General features: G+C 41.4%; 2 protein-coding genes across 2 annotated transcripts; both read left to right on the top strand.

Annotated features, from left to right (window-relative positions):
- The first annotated feature begins 4016 nt into the window (after positions 1-4016).
- LOC125899523 (trace amine-associated receptor 8a-like) lies at positions 4017-5327 on the top strand. The gene is made up of 2 exons (XM_049593917.1): positions 4017-4222; positions 4463-5327. The coding sequence occupies exons 1-2, from the start codon at positions 4017-4019 to the stop codon at positions 5325-5327; spliced, it is 1071 nt and encodes a 356-aa protein (XP_049449874.1).
- Positions 5328-11318: 5991 nt separating this feature from the next.
- Positions 11319-13525, top strand: LOC125899525 (trace amine-associated receptor 1-like). The gene is made up of 3 exons (XM_049593918.1): positions 11319-11368; positions 12303-12413; positions 12709-13525. Exons 1-3 carry the CDS (start codon positions 11319-11321, stop codon positions 13523-13525), a joined length of 978 nt encoding a protein of 325 aa, XP_049449875.1.
- The last annotated feature ends 3816 nt before the right edge of the window (positions 13526-17341 follow it).

The raw sequence follows: 17341 nt of genomic DNA on the forward strand, positions 1-17341 counted from the left end.
TCTAGCTCCGTAACAGCCCCCCGCTGCTCGTCGGCACCAGGCCGCAGCTCAGCGGTGCGCTGCGCACCGGACTTGGCAGCCTGTACCGTGGTGCCTGGACATCCACTACCTTCGGATCAGTCGGAGCCGGTTTCTTCGATTTAGGACAGGCCTTAACAGTGTGTCCCTCTTCACCGCAACCAAAACACTTCATCAGTGAAGAGGTGGCGAACAAAACATAGTCAAAATCGTCCACTTTAACGTGGAAGTGCAAACTGAGCTCTTCATTGCGATTGTTTAGAATCATATACAGCTGTCTTCTGTGAGACACCACATGTTTCAATAACAGCGATTTACACCCAGAAGGAATCATCTTAATCGGAGGAACTATCTTCCCGTGCCGAGAGAGTTCTCGACTAAGAACTGCATCTGTGGGAGGAGGGACATTTGACAGGATTACCTTTGTTGCTGGCTGTGTTAGCGGTAACACTGACACAAAGCTTTCATTGATAGAAATACCTGTCACTATGAGCTGGTTCACTTTCTCCACCTGATCCAGAAACAAATCCACGCCACCATTCATCCGAGCCGCCGACTTCACGCTGCTGTGGCCGATTTACCTCTCCAACAGCCAGGCTGACCTCCTCCACATTGTACTGAAGGCCCGCACCGACCTTGATGCCATGCCTCCTAGTCAGCCTGGAGAAATCTCCATTCACCATGGCGTGTCAGACGCCGACCAGCGATTACGCTGGAGGGCACAAAACACACCAACAAACCCCTCTCACCTCACCAAACAAAACCCAAACACTAACAATAAACTTATTAAACTTATTGCCACAAACTATGCTACATTAAACAAAGATTATAACAAAAAAAAAAAAAAAACTCTCACTCCAGACACTGCACTCACTCCTCACTCAGAGAGTTGCCTCTTTGGGTGTAGCCCTGTTCAAAGCCAAAGTGTGAGTGAGTCTATGTGAATGTGATATGTGTTGCAAAATGTCTGGATTAGTGCTGTGGATGTTAAGTTGCATGCAAGACGAACATTAACAATCTAACATCACTTAGCTTTGGTAAAGCCAACTAACCAATAACGTAACTGCAGTAATCACAACAATAACTCAATAACCAGCATTAAATCACAATTGACAAAGTTAAACAGTCTTGCTTAGCCTGTGCAGCTGTGATAATGCTATGCCAGTTGTTACGTTACCAATCCTTGAATGGATGGGGGGAAGAGTTGCTTTGTGGTGGCTGCTTTTGTGAGCCGGCAGATGGAGGCTGGTTAAAGTTGTGGTTCCAGGTGCAGTCTTTGTTGTGTCTTTTGTTTCAAAGGTGTAGAACAGAGAAAGCCGGTCGCTCGGTGTCCTTACAGAGCTAGATGTTGGGTTTGCAACTCAACTTGGTTCTCCTTGTTGCTGGAAAGGTAGTTGCGAACCTTGTGTTTGCACACCAACTTCTCTGGTTCCAGGTTTATCTCCTGCTATGAGTGAGGGAAAGTCATGGTCCAGGAGAAAGAGAGAAAGAGGTCTCAGGAGCAGACGCCGGGATCTGAGTTGGTCGGCCGCTCAGAGGAACAAGGCATCTTGGCCAGTCAAGGGCCCAGGAGAAAGAGACGTCTGAGCTGGTCAACAGCTCAGGAGAAAAAACAAAGACTGTGTGAGAAAGCAGGACTTCTCTTATAGTTGCCTGTTGACAACACTGAGTCACATGACACCATAAAAGTACTGTCCAATCAAGTTTGGACACTGGTCTCTCACTTAGGTTTGAGGTGGGGCATCCTGTGGAGATAAGGGCCAAATGGCTGCTGTTTGTTTGACGAACAAAGAACAAAGAACCCTTACATGTCCAGTTTAGATCTGCACAAATGACAAATCGTCTGCGGTCCAGTGAATCACAACAAACTTACTGCATATTTTGGACAAAAATATAATTATGACAAGTTTAGACAAAATAAAAGCTGGCACAAAAGCCATATATATCCCAGATATCCCACAAATGTGACAAGGGAGGTCGGTGAATGCAAATGAATTGATCACAAAGTGGATGTCACATTGTATTATAAATTGATGTTTGCACAGTTCATCTGCTGTTTGTTATCGTACTTTGATGTCTAAATACTAAGTGTAAAATGTATGTATTGTGTACTCTCAAAATTAAAACAATGGAATAAATTTGTAATTTTACCATCTGTGTGCTGTGCAGCACAACAAAACCTGTCAGTGATCAGTCAGTGATGCAAAATGTAAGTAAACATGTTCATGTAGAGTAATAAATATTATATTCACAGCATAGGTTAATAAGGCCAATGAGAAAGGTGACCAGCGAGCATTCTTAGTGTCTGCAAATTTGGAGATAATTGTGTCCAATTAAAAAAATGCATAACTCAAAATGTGACAAAAAAGCTAACATGTGAAACATGAAAAAATGTGATTTGTATCCAAAACCACACCTTGGGCCAATTTGTATTTGCATGCTTTGTTTCAGGCAATACCAAAACCAAATAATAAAAAATATTTCATGCCACAATTGCTGATGCAACATGATCTCACAGAAACATGTGAAATGACCACGATCTTTGAACACCGCATCACATACTGGTGGCACCTGTGGTGTTGAAATTACATGATGGCAGCATGCTTGGGTTTAGGCACCAAAAGTATTTGGTTAGGTTTAGAAAAAGATTGTGTTTTGTGTTAAAATAACTACATTTAACTACATGTAAGGGATGTAAGTATATTGTAAAGTGACATAAGTACTTCATGTAATGTGATGCAACTACTCAAAAGATTAAAGTATGCTGAGTGTAGATAAATAAAAGAGGACTTTTGCTTTCACACAGGAGACAAACAGCAGTGTCTTGGTTGAAAATCTTGTGTCTGTTTGACCCATCCATCACCCTGACCTCCTGACCACCTCTCACTCTCTGTTTTACTTATGACATTGCAACCATAGACTGTTTATGAAGGTGGACAGCATGACAGCTCCCCAAAAGTGAAGCCAAAACATTTTGATTGGCCCCTGGTGGCTGGCTGCAGCGTAGCTCATTAAATTTTTCCCAAAGATGGTTTCTGTCATTTTGGGTAGTTCTTATCATGCTGACGGCTGACAAGCCTTAAGACCCTGATTATGCTTTATTTTGATGCTTTATATGCTTTATTTTTGCGGCGGCCACGAGGTATCTCAGGAAGGAGGGATATATGGTCGAGCACATCACCAGGCCCAGGTGCAGCTCATCACCTGATGACGACGACCCCGCCTCGGACCAGAACCTGCCAGGAAGACAACAGCACACAGTACGCCAGCACCACGTAGAGGAGTGGAGGGGTCGTCACACATGTAATAATTGCAAACTTGACAGCCATAATGTTAACTTTATATTAGTGATGCCACTGAATGAAGCTATGCAATGACAGAAGTGCTTACTGTATATATTGCTTTTTTTCCCGCCATGGCAACTATGGGTGTTACAGAAAATCTGAGCAAGAATATTGCGTCAATTTATTTGTGAGGTTGTTGTTACTCTCACTATACTCTGGTCCATTTCTTCATGCTGGCTCTAAAAGAAGCCTTCTTTAAAATCACAGGTAGCACATTAATGGTTTACCATATTATTAATGAGTTCGTACAAACAGTGCATGAGAGCAGCCTGTCACATTTCAGTGCAGTCCATCAGGAATGTGCGCTTGCGCATTGTGTTGCCACAACAGTTGAGCTAGGTTCGTCTCTTTCGCTGGGCAACAATATTAATATTTTTCCTTGAGCCCTCTGCACTGGCACCTGTGCTGTGTGGCCTCTTTGAAATCAGTAAGGGCTGTTCTATAACTTCCTGTTAATGGTCCGCTTAGATGACTTAAAACAGGGCAAAGAGGTAAGACAAGGTAAAGAAAACAAGAGTGTAGACTGACATAGAGCAGAAACACTGGGTTCCAGTAAAAGTGATGAAGATGATGTGCAGAGTGAGGGAGGCGGGGCATCCGAGTCCAACAGAGACCGAGAGAAAAAGGAGGCGAAGTAAAAGGTCATTTGGTTATATGACTCAAAATTGTTCAGGAAGCTGCCAGAGCTGCAGCTCTCTGAAGATGGAGGAGCTCTGCTTTCCACAACTGCTCAACACCTCCTGCAGAAAGCCCACCTCTCCTTGGGCCAACTTTGTGCTCCTTAACATTGTGCTGTACTTTATCTCTCTGCTCACTGTGGCTCTTAACCTCCTTGTCATCATCTCAGTCTCCCACTTCAGGCAAAGATTAACTTAAAAATGTCAACAGCTTCTGTAGATTAGAAGAACTGTCTTTGAGTTGGTACTGAATAATGTTGCACCTTGGACTTGTACTTTGTCTTGCTGACTGTTCATCATAACTACAGATGTTTCTGATCAGAAAACATTCCATTATAGACCTTTTTTACACTTGTTTTATCTGTTTTGTTATTTAGATCTGAGGACTTGTTGGGTTTATGAGTTTTTCCTCTTTCTCTCCAGGCAGCTCCACACACCCACCAACATCCTCCTCCTCTCTCTGGCTGTCTCAGACTTTCTCGTGGGCCTCCTGGTGATACCAGGAGAAGTCTTCCAAAAAACATACTGCTGGTTTCTTGGTGACCTCATGTGTTTGCTCTATTGTTATGTGTCCGTCATCATTGTGTGTTCTTCGATAGGAAACATGGTGCTCATATCAGTCGACCGCTATGTGGCTATTTGTGACCCTCTGCATTACACCACCAGAGTCACTGTGAAAAGAGTTAAACTGTGTGTGTGTCTGTGTTGGCTCGGTGTTGTTTCTTACACCAGTCTCGTGTTAAAGGATGACCTGACTCAACCAGGCAGGTATAATTCCTGCCATGGAGAGTGTGTGATTGTCATTAACCACACTGCAGGAGTTGTTGAGTTTGTTGTAACCTTTATTGTTCCCATTTCTGTCATTGTCGTTCTGTACATGAGAGTATTTGTTGTGGCTGTGTCTCAGGCTCGTGCCATGCGCTCTCACATCACAGCTGTCACTCTCCAGCTTTCAGTGAATCAACAAACAAAGAAATCTGAGCTGAAAGCAGCCAGGACTCTTGGTGTTCTTGTAGTTGTGTTTCTAATATGTTTCTGCCCATTTTACTGTGTCGCTCTTGCAGGTGATGCCTTGGTCAGTTCTTCATCTGCATCATTTTTGTTTTATCTGTTCTATTTCAACTCATGTCTTAATCCTTTGATCTATGCCTTGTTTTATTCCTGGTTGAGAAAAGCAGTTAAACTCATTGTCAGTCTTCAGATTCTGCAGCCTGGCTCCTGTGAGACCAACATACTGCAGAGAGGCTGTGGAGTGACTGAAATGAGGCCTGCTCCACCAAGGTTTTGAATTGAATTGAAAATGACATAAATTGAAGTAAAACCTCTGTATTCAGTATATAAGCAGTTTATGAGAAAACTGTCCATTTCTCTACTCGGTGTCAATGTCATGGAAGGATTCCAACTTGTTGTGATCCGGAAATTTACAACAAATGTATGCATGACACGGGGACACCAAGTGTTGGGATATATGCCTCATTGAGGGAGCACCATTAGTTGGGACTTTGCCTTTACATGCCTGACCTTGTAATAAATCTCCCCAGGGGCGATTCTAGGATCAAAGGTTTAGGGGTGCTGAGCACCCAGAGAGCTGCCTGGCCAGGCAAGATAAATTTTACTGTTTTGTACATTTTAACTCAGTTTCTTTCCAACATTTGTGAAAGACAAGCACAACACTTTTTGGGAAAGTCTGTGACTAAACCATCCAATCTGATAAAGGTTATTTAAATGCTGAGCCACAGCAAAAGAGGAATGGATTGGAATCATAAAAGAAACATATCGTAACCCTAATTTCTGGGGGAAGACAACTCATTTTGATACAGCAGCTCCTCAACATACACATAAACAGTATGTATGTTTCTGGAGTACACCAGCCCCCTATAGTGAGTACCAAAAATACCAAAAATGGACCTTGGACTTATTTTTTGGACTTTTATTTTAAATGCAATGCACAACATGTAACATTAACACATTAACAGTAACTGACTTTTTCAATGTTTGTCTCTGCTTTTTTCCTTCTTGTCTGTATTATATAATACAAATACATAAATAAAAACACACTTCAAAATAGAAAAGTGCTTGAAATCTACAAAAATAATAATCATAATAAATACACACAATGGGAGTTATAATGTTAATGGGCATCCAGTCATTTAGCTAGTCAGTAGCACCTTGGCTTTAATATTAAAACATGCACATGACACAACAGCTAGGTTCTCTCATACCAATTCAAACAGAGGACAGTGGTACTGACCACCTGTAATCTTTCGTAGCTAGAAAAAACGTAAGGCTGTATTTTTGTTGTTAAAATATTACGCTGCAACCAACTACTGTATGGTTTTGACACTTTTCTAGCTTGTTAAAAAGGGACATACAGTAAAAAAAAAAAAATCTCAAATTTTAGGAAATAATTAATAATTATTAATAATAATTTTCAATTATCTTAAATAATGGGACTTATTTTACATAAATCACCTCTTCAGGCACCATTCCCGAAAAGGGAAAAATGATGGCCAGTTAGACTGATATCTATCAGTCTCATAAAGTTCATTAAATTATTAATTTGGAACTTTGATTAATAATTAAGTTAATAACCATAACCAAAATTAATAGTAAAGGCTGAAGGATTTTGGAGTTCTTGACCAAGCAGAGGCTGATCACTCATTCACTCTTGTGCAATATTAAACAGACAGCAGGTATGGTTCCAAATATATTTATTCATAAAGGAAGCAAAGCAACAAAACACACAAATTCTAACAAACTAACTTTATACAAGCAAGTGTGTGTGTGTGTGTGTGTGTGTGTGTGTGTGTGTGAGAGAGAGAGAGAGAGAGAGAGAGAGAGAGAGAGAGAGAGAGAGAGAGAGAGAGAGAGAGAGAGAGAGAGAGAGAGAGAGAGAGAGAGAGAGAGAGCATGCGGCTAGGACAAAGACAAAAGGAAAAGAAGCGGGAACTTTGAGTTGCCTCTTTGGGTGTAGCCCTGTTCAAAGCCAAAGTGTGAGTGAGTCTATGTGAATGTGATATGTGTTGCAAAGGGTCTGGATTAGTGCTGTGGATGTTTAGTTGCATGCAAGACGAACATTAACAATCTAACATCACTTAGCTTTGGTAAAGCCAACTAACCAATAATGTAACTGCAATAATCACAACAATAACTCAATAAACAGCATTCCATCACAACTGGCAAAGTTAAACAGTCTTGCTTAGCCTGTGCAGCTGTGATAATGCTATGCCAGTTTCTACGTTACCAATCCTTGAATGGATGGGGGTCAGAGCTGCTTTGTGGTGGCTGCTTTTGTGAGCCGGCAGATGGAGGCTGGATAGAGCTGTGGTTCCAGGTGCAGTCTTTGTTGTGTCCTTTGTTTGAAAGGTGCAGATCCGAGGAAGCTGGTCACTCGGGGTCCTTGCAGAGCTAGATGTTGGGGTTGCTAACTCAACTTGGTTCTCCTTGTTGCTGGAAAGGCAGTTGCAAACCTTGTGTTTGCACACTAACTTCTCTGGTTCCAGGTTTTGCTCCTGCTGTGAGTGAGGGAAAGTCGTGGTCCAGGAGAAAGAGAGAAAGAGGTCTCAGGACCAGATCCCGGGATCTGAGTTGGTCAGCCGCTCAGAGGAAGAAGGCATCTGGGCCAGTCAAGGGCCCAGGAGAAAGAGGAGAAAAAACAAAGATGATGTGAGAGAGCAAGAGTTCTCTAATAGTTGCCTGTTGATATCGTTGAGTCACATGACACTGTAAAAGTACTGTCCAATCAAGTTTAGACACAGCTCTCTCGCTGAGGTGTGAGGTGGGGCATCCTGTGGAGATAAGGACCAAATGGCTGCTTTTTGTTTGAAGAACAAAAAACAAAGAACCCTTACATGTCCAGTTTAGATCTGCACAAATGACAAATCGTCTGTGGTCCAGTGAATCACAACAAACTTGCTGCATATTTTGGACAAAAATATAATTATGACAAGTTTAGACAAAATAAAAGCTGACGCAAAAGCCATATATATCCTAGATATCCCACAAATGTGACAAGGGAGGTCGGTGAATGCAAATGAATTGATCACAAAGTGGATGTCACATTTTATGATAAATTGATGTTTGCACAGTTCATCTGCTGTTCAGTATCATACTGTGATGTCTAAATACTAAGTGTAAACTGTATGTATTATGTACCCTCAAAATTAAAACAATGGAATAAAAAATGAAGCGCTTTTGTAATTTTGCAAAAATCCCACAATACTTTATCTCTGTAATTTTACCATCTGTGTGCTGTGCAGCACAACAAAACCTGTCAGTGATCAGTCAGTGATGCAAAATGTAAGTAAACGTGTTCATGTTGAGTAATAAATATTATAATCACAGCATAGGTTAATAAGGCCAGTGAGAAAGGTGACCAACGAGCATTCTTAGTGTCTGCAAATTTGGAGATAATTGTGTCCAATTAAAAAAATGCATAACTCAAAATGTGACAAAAAAGCTTACATGTAAAATATGAAGAAATGTGATTTGTATCTAAAAGCACAGCTTGGGCCCATTGGTATTTGCATGCTTTGTTTCAAGCAAAATCAAAACCAAACTAGAACTGCAACCAGTTATGAATGGGGACCAAGCCCCCCCATGCGACTCAGTCCCCGCGTCCCGCGGAGCCCATGGAAGTTGTCCCCGAAGGACGATGGGCTCTGGGCGAGCACATGTTTATGAATGTGTCATTTAAAATGTGGAAGTTAGAGGCAAAACTGCCTTTGCATCCGTTATAGCGCCACCTATAGACCGATTTGCGATGAATTTGGCACAAAGCCTCTGGATGACCTCGGGAATGAGTGACTTAAGTTTGATGTTGAAAGCTTCTACTTTGAGTGAAATATGAAACAATGTGTGTTGTTTTAGCTAGCAAAAAAGATTGTTGGTTGTAACAAGCGCATTTTTTGGAGTGCCAAAATTCTTTTGATAACTTTTCATCAGACACATCTGGAGATTCTATGTGCAAAGTAAAGCTAAAGGTAAAGTTCCACTGATTGTCACACACCTGAGTGTGTGAAATTTGTTCTCCGCATTTGACCCATCCCCTGAGGGAGTGGTGAGCAGCAGCGGTGCCGCGCTCGGGAATCATGTGGTGATCTAACCCCCCAATTCCAACCCCTGATGCTGAGTGCCAAGCAGGGAGGCAATGGGTCCCATTTTTACGGTCTTTGGTATGACCCGGCCGGGGATCGAACCCACGACCTCCCAGTCTCAGGGCGGACACTCTACCACTAGGCCACTGAGCTGGTTGTCACATTTGTCACAAACTGGCTCAGAGTATGTGACAATTAGGGAGTCCACACAAAAGATTTACTTAAAACAAGCCAAATTTATTAAACTAAAATTAACTTAATAATCAATGGAGTGTGTAGATCAGCAAAGTCAGTCATGAAATTTGACCATGGGTGAGTGTCAAGTGTTCTGTGGAGGTGTTGAAGGTGCAAACCAAAACCAAAGATGCTCAGTGGATGTAAGCTGAAAGGAAGGGAGAGACCAAGTGAACAGATTAGGCATCTTTTATAGCTTGGAAGCCCAGGTGAGCCTAATCAAGGTAACGACCCTCCCATGTCAGCCAGCTGCCTGACGAGACTGGCTGAAACATTCTCAAAGACAGTGGGAGGGGCGTCCCCCCCCCCTTAGGATCAAGGTTCCACCTTGACATCTGGAACACAAAACATACAGAACTTGAAACAATGAGAAACATTTCCACTTTTGACTTAAGTCTACCAAGTGTCCCCCTTTACATTGGATGAGCCATCATACAAACTTACTTCTGTGTTACAGTGACCTAAATCTCTATCTTACCAGATCAAATCCCTCACCCAGCAACCTTGGATCCAGGGGAGCAATTTAAGAATGAGAAATTTACTGGCATCAGAAGCTATTGCATGGTAAAAGGGTCACAGCAAAACCAATGGCTAGTTACAAAGACTTATGGAAAATGTTTGGAACAATACCCACCTCAGAATGCAGATTTGTAGCTTGCAGAATTCAGTAGTGTACAAATCAGTGAGGTAGAATCAGCAGGAGACTGTTAAACCCACAACCCAAAGTACACATCAAAATGTTGCTCTCAGAATGAGCACCAAAGCTCATCACATTCTTACAAGGTGCCCTGCAACGAGACAAAGCACAGGTCAGAATGCTCTGCCTATTCAGAATTACAGCTTCTCAAAGCACACTGAACTGGTATTACATAAGTGCTAAACCAAAGTAGCATACCCAAAGGTTCCTCTCAACAAAAGGCTCACTAGCCAACCAAGTCGTCCCAAGACGCACACAAAGAGAACCAAGCTACAACAAAGCTCACATGCAAAACCAAACAAAGCATGAGCTGTAGCACTTATCACCAAAATTAGCAGGCCAAGCTACCAAATTGCAGATATGAACAACAAATTTGTCAACCATTTACTCACCGCCACTGTTTACCAACCAAATCAAATTCTACCACATGTCTAGCCATCTTGCAGCATGCCAGGCTCAAACAGTTGATAGTGCAACTTACCATCAAGACCAGACAGAGGACATTTATTCAGCAAAACTGGGCACAATTTAAGATTACAAACCCACAAAAACAAGTTCACAGGAACATGTGCAATGGTGAAATCAAATAACCACAGAGCTCAGGCTCCCCAGCTCTAACTGGTCACAGCCAATTAATCTCAAACCTAGTCTTCGGACAGATACTGGTGGTGGGTACTTATGCACTGGTTCCACTGGAACCCAAAAGGCAACCAGAAACTGGTGACCTTCAGGAAACCAGGGAAATGCTCCCAAGACAATGTCTTCAACCACATTCTCTGCCACACTAAGTGAAAACAACAAACTGGTTGATTTCCTGTTGAGATCAACCACTTCAGCCTACAGAGGGGATGCATGGCTCTTCAAACTAATGTGGCTGTATTCACCAGTTACATGCACCAGTACTTTTGTTTTTCAATTTTCCAAACACATGGGTTTGCAATCAAAGAAAGGGGGAAACAAATGCTGCTCCCTTCCAACATCCACAAAAATGAGCCACACAAAGAACTAAAACAAAAATCCTTGTGTGATACTCCCAAAAGTCTCAATCACAATGCTAATACCAAAACACTTTAAACTGTACTCCTCAAAAGTGCGTAAACTCAATTTAGCATTCACAAACTACAAGTCACAAACCAGACGAGCCCCCATTGGTCACAAACTAACGGATCCCGGACGAGCCCCCATTTGTCACAAAGTTTCAGGCAGGTGGCACTTAAAATGTAGGAGGAGTTCAAAAAAGTAGGTTTTCGACATGTGGCGAATTAGCAAACAGAATGTGCAGCAGAAGTGGGCGGGGCCTGTGTCAGAAAACCCAGCTGTATCCAGGGAACACATAGATATAATGTTTGTGAAAGTGTCATTTAAAATGTGTAAGTTGCAGGCAAAAACGCCTTTGCATCCGTTATAGTGCCACCTAGTGGAGTACATGTGCAATTTTTGGTACGGAAGATCTGTGTCCTATTCTATATGTACCCTTAAAATTTCAAAGCCCTCCGCATAATAGTTTGGCTGAAATTAATGTTTGTTGTTTACCTTGTAATAAGCCACGCCCACATTGACCAGTCATGACCACCTTCAAGATATGACCTGAGAATTGGCCCTACATCATACCAACCGAATTTTGTAGAAATCGGTGCAACCGTTCAAGAGATATAAACTTAACATATTTCTAGCGCCCCCTAGTTGCCAAAATTCGCCAAATTCGGCTCATATCCTCACAGTGTTATGCCCACCAATGGTCTCAAATTTGGTGTTAATAGCATTTAGTTTGACCGAGATATCCAACAGTTTGCATTTTTATAGCTAGCTGTAGAAATTTGTTTGTTAATAATTTGCGCATTTTTTGACCGAATAAAATTCTTTTGATAACTTTAGATCAGGTCCAGTAGAAGAGTGTATATGTCAAGTTTCACGCAGATTGGACAAAATCCCAAGGAGAAGTTTGAAAAAGTAGGTTTTCCAGTTTTTGCAATTTTGTGAAAAAACTTCCAGGCACAAGTGGGCGTGGCCTTGACAAAGTGATTCAGCTCTATTCAGGGAAGCTGGGGATACAAGCTTGTTGAATGTGCGACATACGGTGTGGGGGCTATAGGCAAAAACGCATTGGCCTAGGTTATAGCGCCCCCTGCAGGCAGCAGTGAGAAAAGCTGGGTTTCAGTAAAAGTGATGAAGATGATGTGCAGAGTGAGGGAGGCGGGGCAGAGCTCATTTGGTTATATGACTCAGATTTGTTCAGGAAGACCTCTCCTTGGGCCAACTTTGTGCTCCTTAACATTGTGCTGTACTTTATCTCTCTGCTCACTGTGGCTCTTAACCTCCTTGTCATCATCTCAGTCTCCCACTTCAGGCAAAGATTAACTTAAAAATGTCAACAGCTTCTGTAGATTAGAAGAACTGTCTTTGAGTTGGTACTGAATAATGTTGCACCTTGGACTTGTACATTAGACACATTTGACTTGTATTCTGTCTTGCTGACTGTTTTACTTAGTGCGGTAGTTGTCCAAACTTAATTATATTATAACTACAGATGTTGCTGATCAGAAAACATTCCATTATAGACCTTTTTTACACTTGTTTTATCTGTTTTGTTATTTAGATCTGAGGACTTGTTGGGTTTATGAGTTTTTCCTCTTTCTCTCCAGGCAGCTCCACACACCCACCAACATCCTCCTCCTCTCTCTGGCTGTCTCAGACTTTCTCGTGGGCCTCCTGGTGCTACCAGGAGAAGTCTTCCGAAAAACATACTGCTGGTTTCTTGGTGACCTCTTGTGTTTGCTCTATTATTATGTGTCCCTCATCATTGTGTCTTCTTCGATCGGAGACATGGTGCTCATATCAGTTGACCGCTATTTGGCTATTTGTGACCCTCTGCATTACACCACCAGAGTCACTGTGAAAAGAGTTAAACTCTGTGTGTGTCTGTGTTGGCTCTGTGCTGTTTCTTACTGCAGTCTCTTGTTAAAGGATGACCTGACTCAACCAGGCAGGTATAATTCCTGCCATGGAGAGTGTGTGATTGTCATTAACCACACTGCAGGAGCTGTTGACCTTGTTGTAACCTTTATTGTTCCCATTTCTGTCATTGTCGTTCTGTACATGAGAGTATTTGTTGTGGCTGTGTCTCAGGCTCGTGCCATGCGCTCTCACATCACAGCTGTCACTCTCCAGCTTTCAGTGAATCAGCAAACAAAGAAATCTGAGCTGAAAGCAGCCAGGACTCTTGGTGTTCTTGTAATTGTGTTTCTAATATGTTTCTGCCCATATTACTGTGTCATTCTTGCAGGTGATACCTTGGTCAGTGCTTCATCTGCCTCATTTGTGCTTTATCTGTTCTTTTTGAACTCATGTCTTAATCCATTGATCTATGCCTTGTTTTATTCCTGGTTTAGAAAAGCAGTTAAACTCATTGTCAGCCTTCAGATTCTGCAGCCTGGCTCCTGTGAGACCAACATACTGTAGAGAGGCTGTGGAGTGACTGAAATGAGGCCTGCTCCACCAAGGTTTTGAATTGAAAATGACATAAATTGAAGTAAAATCTCTGTATTCAGGATATAAGCAGTATATGAGAAAATTGTGCATTGCTCTACTCGGTGTCAATGTCATGGAAGGATTCCAACTTGTTGTGATCCGGAAATCTACAACAAATGTATGCATGACACGGGGACACCAAGTGTTGGGATATATGCCTCATTGAGGGAGCACCATTAGTTGGGACTTTGCCTTTACATGCCTGACCTTGTAATAAATCTCCCCAGGGGCGATTCTCGGATCAGAGGTTTAGGGGTGCTGAACACCCAGAGAGCTGCCTGGCCAGGCAAGATAAATTTTACTGTTTTGTACATTTTAACTCAATTTCATTCCAACATTTGTGAAACAAAAGCACAACACTTTTTGGGAAAGTCTGTGACTAAACCATCAAATCTGATAAAGGTTATTTACATGCTGAGCCACAGCAAAAGAGGAATGGATTGGAATCATAACAGAAACATATCGTAACCCTAATTTCTGGGGGAAGACAACTCATTTTGATACAGCAGCTCAACATACACATAAACAGTATGTATGTTTCTAGAGTACACCAGCCCCCTATAGTGAGTACCAAAAATACCAAAAATGGGCCTTGGACTTAATTTTTGGACTTTTATTTGTAATGCAATGCACAACATGTAACATTAACACATTAACAGTAACTGACTTTTTCAATGTTTGTCTCTGCTTTTTTCCTTCTTGTCTGTATTATATAATACAAATACATAAATAAAAATACACTTCAAAAAAGAAAAGTGCTTGAAATCTACAAAATAATAATCATAATAAATATACACAATGGGAGTTATAATGTTAATGGGCATCCAGTCATTTAACAGTCTTAGTGTGTAACTCAGATTACGGAAGTGGCGTTTAAATATGTCAGAAACAATCAGTGCAGGTGTGTGGAAAGACAATTTACACTTCCGCCATACAATATAGTGCCAGCTCACAGGCAAAGAGAAACACAACAACAGTACAACAATCTTAAACACATGTCACAGCTAAATAGCAGTAGATACACACTAAAACATGTGTGCTTGAGGGAGCAACTAAAGTACCCAACTGTCAAATAACCAGTAATCAATAAATTGTCCCTCAATTAACAATCAGAACAAAAGTGCACGGTACAGGGGATGAAGTACCAAAAGACACTGAGTGGTTGTCCCTCAATTAACAATAAAGTACAAATGCACAGTAAGGAAAATAAAGTGCAAAAAAGTCACTAAGTAGCTGTCCCTCAATCAGCAATCAGATCACAAATACACAGTAAGAAAAAATAAAGTGCAGAAAAGTCACTGAGTAGCTGTCCCTCAATTAACAATGACAAATGCACAGTAAAAAAAAAAAAAATAAATAAAAAATAATAAAAATAAAAAATATAAATAAAATAAATAAATAAATAAATAAATAAATAAATAAAGTGAGTCGAGCGAGGTACCTCGCCACTTGGACAACATGGCGGGATACCAGGAAATTGACCAACTCACAGAAGCGAGGGCCACAACACTTGCCTTTTCAGACTCTGATTCTGACAGTATTTTGAGCTTGTTTCCGCAAGAAGATTTGCTTTCCTCACCCCACGCTGCTGCGGACCCTGCTCCTTCTTTGTCTCAGTGGCTCGAATATCTCCTGAAAAAAGAGGTATGGACTAGCCTTCACGGCTCCACACTGTCTCACTACTGGCGGAATAAAAGAATACCAAGAGGACTCCGCATCAACAAAGAACCGGCTTTGAGCAGAGATAACAGCGAGTTTTGCCTACAGTGGTGCGAGATTCTTAATAAATGCTCACTTGACCTGATGCTACTTGTTATTCAGCATGCTAATAGTGAACTATCTAAGACTCGAGCTGAGATTGCCGACATTAGGACAGATCCAGAAGATAAGTGCACTGCTGTTAAAGACTTAATAAATATCGGAGAGACACACTGGACTATAAAAATGACTTCATTGTCTCCAGTGAACCATCTAGTAGCACCCCAGCCAGGTACCTGACCAGGAAGGCACGGGCTACCAGGCGGGCGTCACATCGGAGGGACCCAGAGTGTGACTTAAACGTCATCAACCTCTCTAACAGGCCCCTGACAGAACACGAGGTGGCTGTCCTCTCTAAAGGTCTGTCTTTTGTTCCCTGCAAAAAAGCTGATTCATTTAAAACTAGGATTGAAATGTTTAAATTTTTAAGGTCTGTTAAGTTGAGAGCTTTCTTTGATAAGGGTACTTTTAACCTGCCGTCTCTCTCACCACAGACTTTTGATGTGGAGCCCGAACTCACTGAGGCCACTGGGCCTTTTAGACTGAGAGCGAGGAGCACTTTTGTCCCACCTGCCCTTAACCCTTCAGTTGCCACATTTTGCCGACTTGTGGAACAAGAGGTGTCCTCTCAAGTACATGAAAAAGACAAAGTAAGACTGTACTCCAACATTAGCCCTCAAGAAAAACAAGCTCTTATCGAGTTATCCAAAGACACTTCTGTTGTTGTTCGTAAAGCGGATAAAGGAGGAGCAATTGTCCTACAAAGCAAAGAAGCATATAGAGATGAAATTTTGAGACAACTTGACAATAGACAATTTTATACTCCTCTGTCCTATGACCCCACTGTGAAATTTCTGGGAGAAGTGGACTCTTTCTTGAGCATGGCTTTAAATGACTCTCTTATTTCTCAAGATGAATACAATTTTTTGTTTCAAAGACATCCAGTACGTCCTATTTTCTATACACTCCCCAAGATTCACAAAAGTTGTGTGGAACCAGTGCCTGGACGACCTATTGTAGCTGGTACACAATCTTTGACTGAACCTTTATCTCAATATATTGATTTGCACATTAAAAAACTAGTTTTCCAACTTCCTTCGTTTCTTAAAGACACCACTGATTTCTTGAACAAATTGGACTCTGTACATAATATTGAAGATAGCGACTTTCTTTGTACTATGGATGTTACTAGTCTTTATACTAATGTGCCACATACTGAGGGTTTAGAGGCTCTTGCTTATTATCTTAGTCGAAGGGAAATCCTCACTCCCCCTACAGATTTTTTGTTAAAGATGGCTGAACTCATTTTGAGTAAAAACTATTTTAAATTTGAAGATTCTTTTTACTTACAGTGTCAAGGTGTAAGCATGGGCAGCTCTTGCTCTCCAAACTATGCAAATCTGTTCATGGGTAAATTTGAAGATGACTTTGTTTACCATAACAACCCGTTTCTTCCTTTCCTGAAGTGTTGGTACCGCTACATTGATGATGTGTTTTTTATTATTTTTTCTGGTACACTAGAACAACTTGAATGCTTTAAGGAACAGATTAACTCCAGGATGCCTTCTATCAAATTTTCTTTGGAGTACAGTTATGACTCTGTCTCCTTCTTAGATGTGTGTGTTAGCAAAGGGGGACGCTTGGAGACTAACGTTCATAGAAAAAAAACGGACACTAACAGTTTTCTTGACTTTTCCAGTTACCATCCTCCAGGCCTTAAGAATGGCTTACCTTATAGCCAGTTACTTAGAGTCAGGAGAATTTGTAGTATTGAATCTGCCTTTGAAGAGCAGGCGGTTGATTTATGTGCCCGTTTTAGGGCTAAAGGTTATGATAAGAACATTCTTGACAACTGTCTCCAGAGAGTGAGAAAGATTGATAGGAAAACTTTATTAACACTTAAACCATCCTCTTCTAAGACCTCTGATCTGGTCTGTGCGCTTACTTTTTCTGATTTGTCCTATGATGTTAAAAACTGCATTAAGAGAC

Source organism: Epinephelus fuscoguttatus, linkage group LG13 (assembly GCF_011397635.1).
Source record: "Epinephelus fuscoguttatus linkage group LG13, E.fuscoguttatus.final_Chr_v1".
In the NCBI taxonomy this organism is placed as follows: Eukaryota; Metazoa; Chordata; class Actinopteri; order Perciformes; family Serranidae; genus Epinephelus; species Epinephelus fuscoguttatus.

Excerpts from the sequence above, each read along its gene's own strand:
- LOC125899523 (XM_049593917.1), top strand. The coding sequence starts at position 4,017 with ATGACTCAAAATTGTTCAGGAAGCTGCCAGAGCTGCAGCTCTCTGAAG. Across the intron at positions 4,223-4,462 it reads ATCTCAGTCTCCCACTTCAG|GCAGCTCCACACACCCACCA; the intron begins GCAAAGATTAAC and ends CTTTCTCTCCAG.
- LOC125899525 (XM_049593918.1), top strand. The coding sequence starts at position 11,319 with ATGTGGCGAATTAGCAAACAGAATGTGCAGCAGAAGTGGGCGGGGCCT. Across the intron at positions 11,369-12,302 it reads CAGAAGTGGGCGGGGCCTGT|GAAGACCTCTCCTTGGGCCA; the intron begins GTCAGAAAACCC and ends AGATTTGTTCAG. Across the intron at positions 12,414-12,708 it reads ATCTCAGTCTCCCACTTCAG|GCAGCTCCACACACCCACCA; the intron begins GCAAAGATTAAC and ends CTTTCTCTCCAG.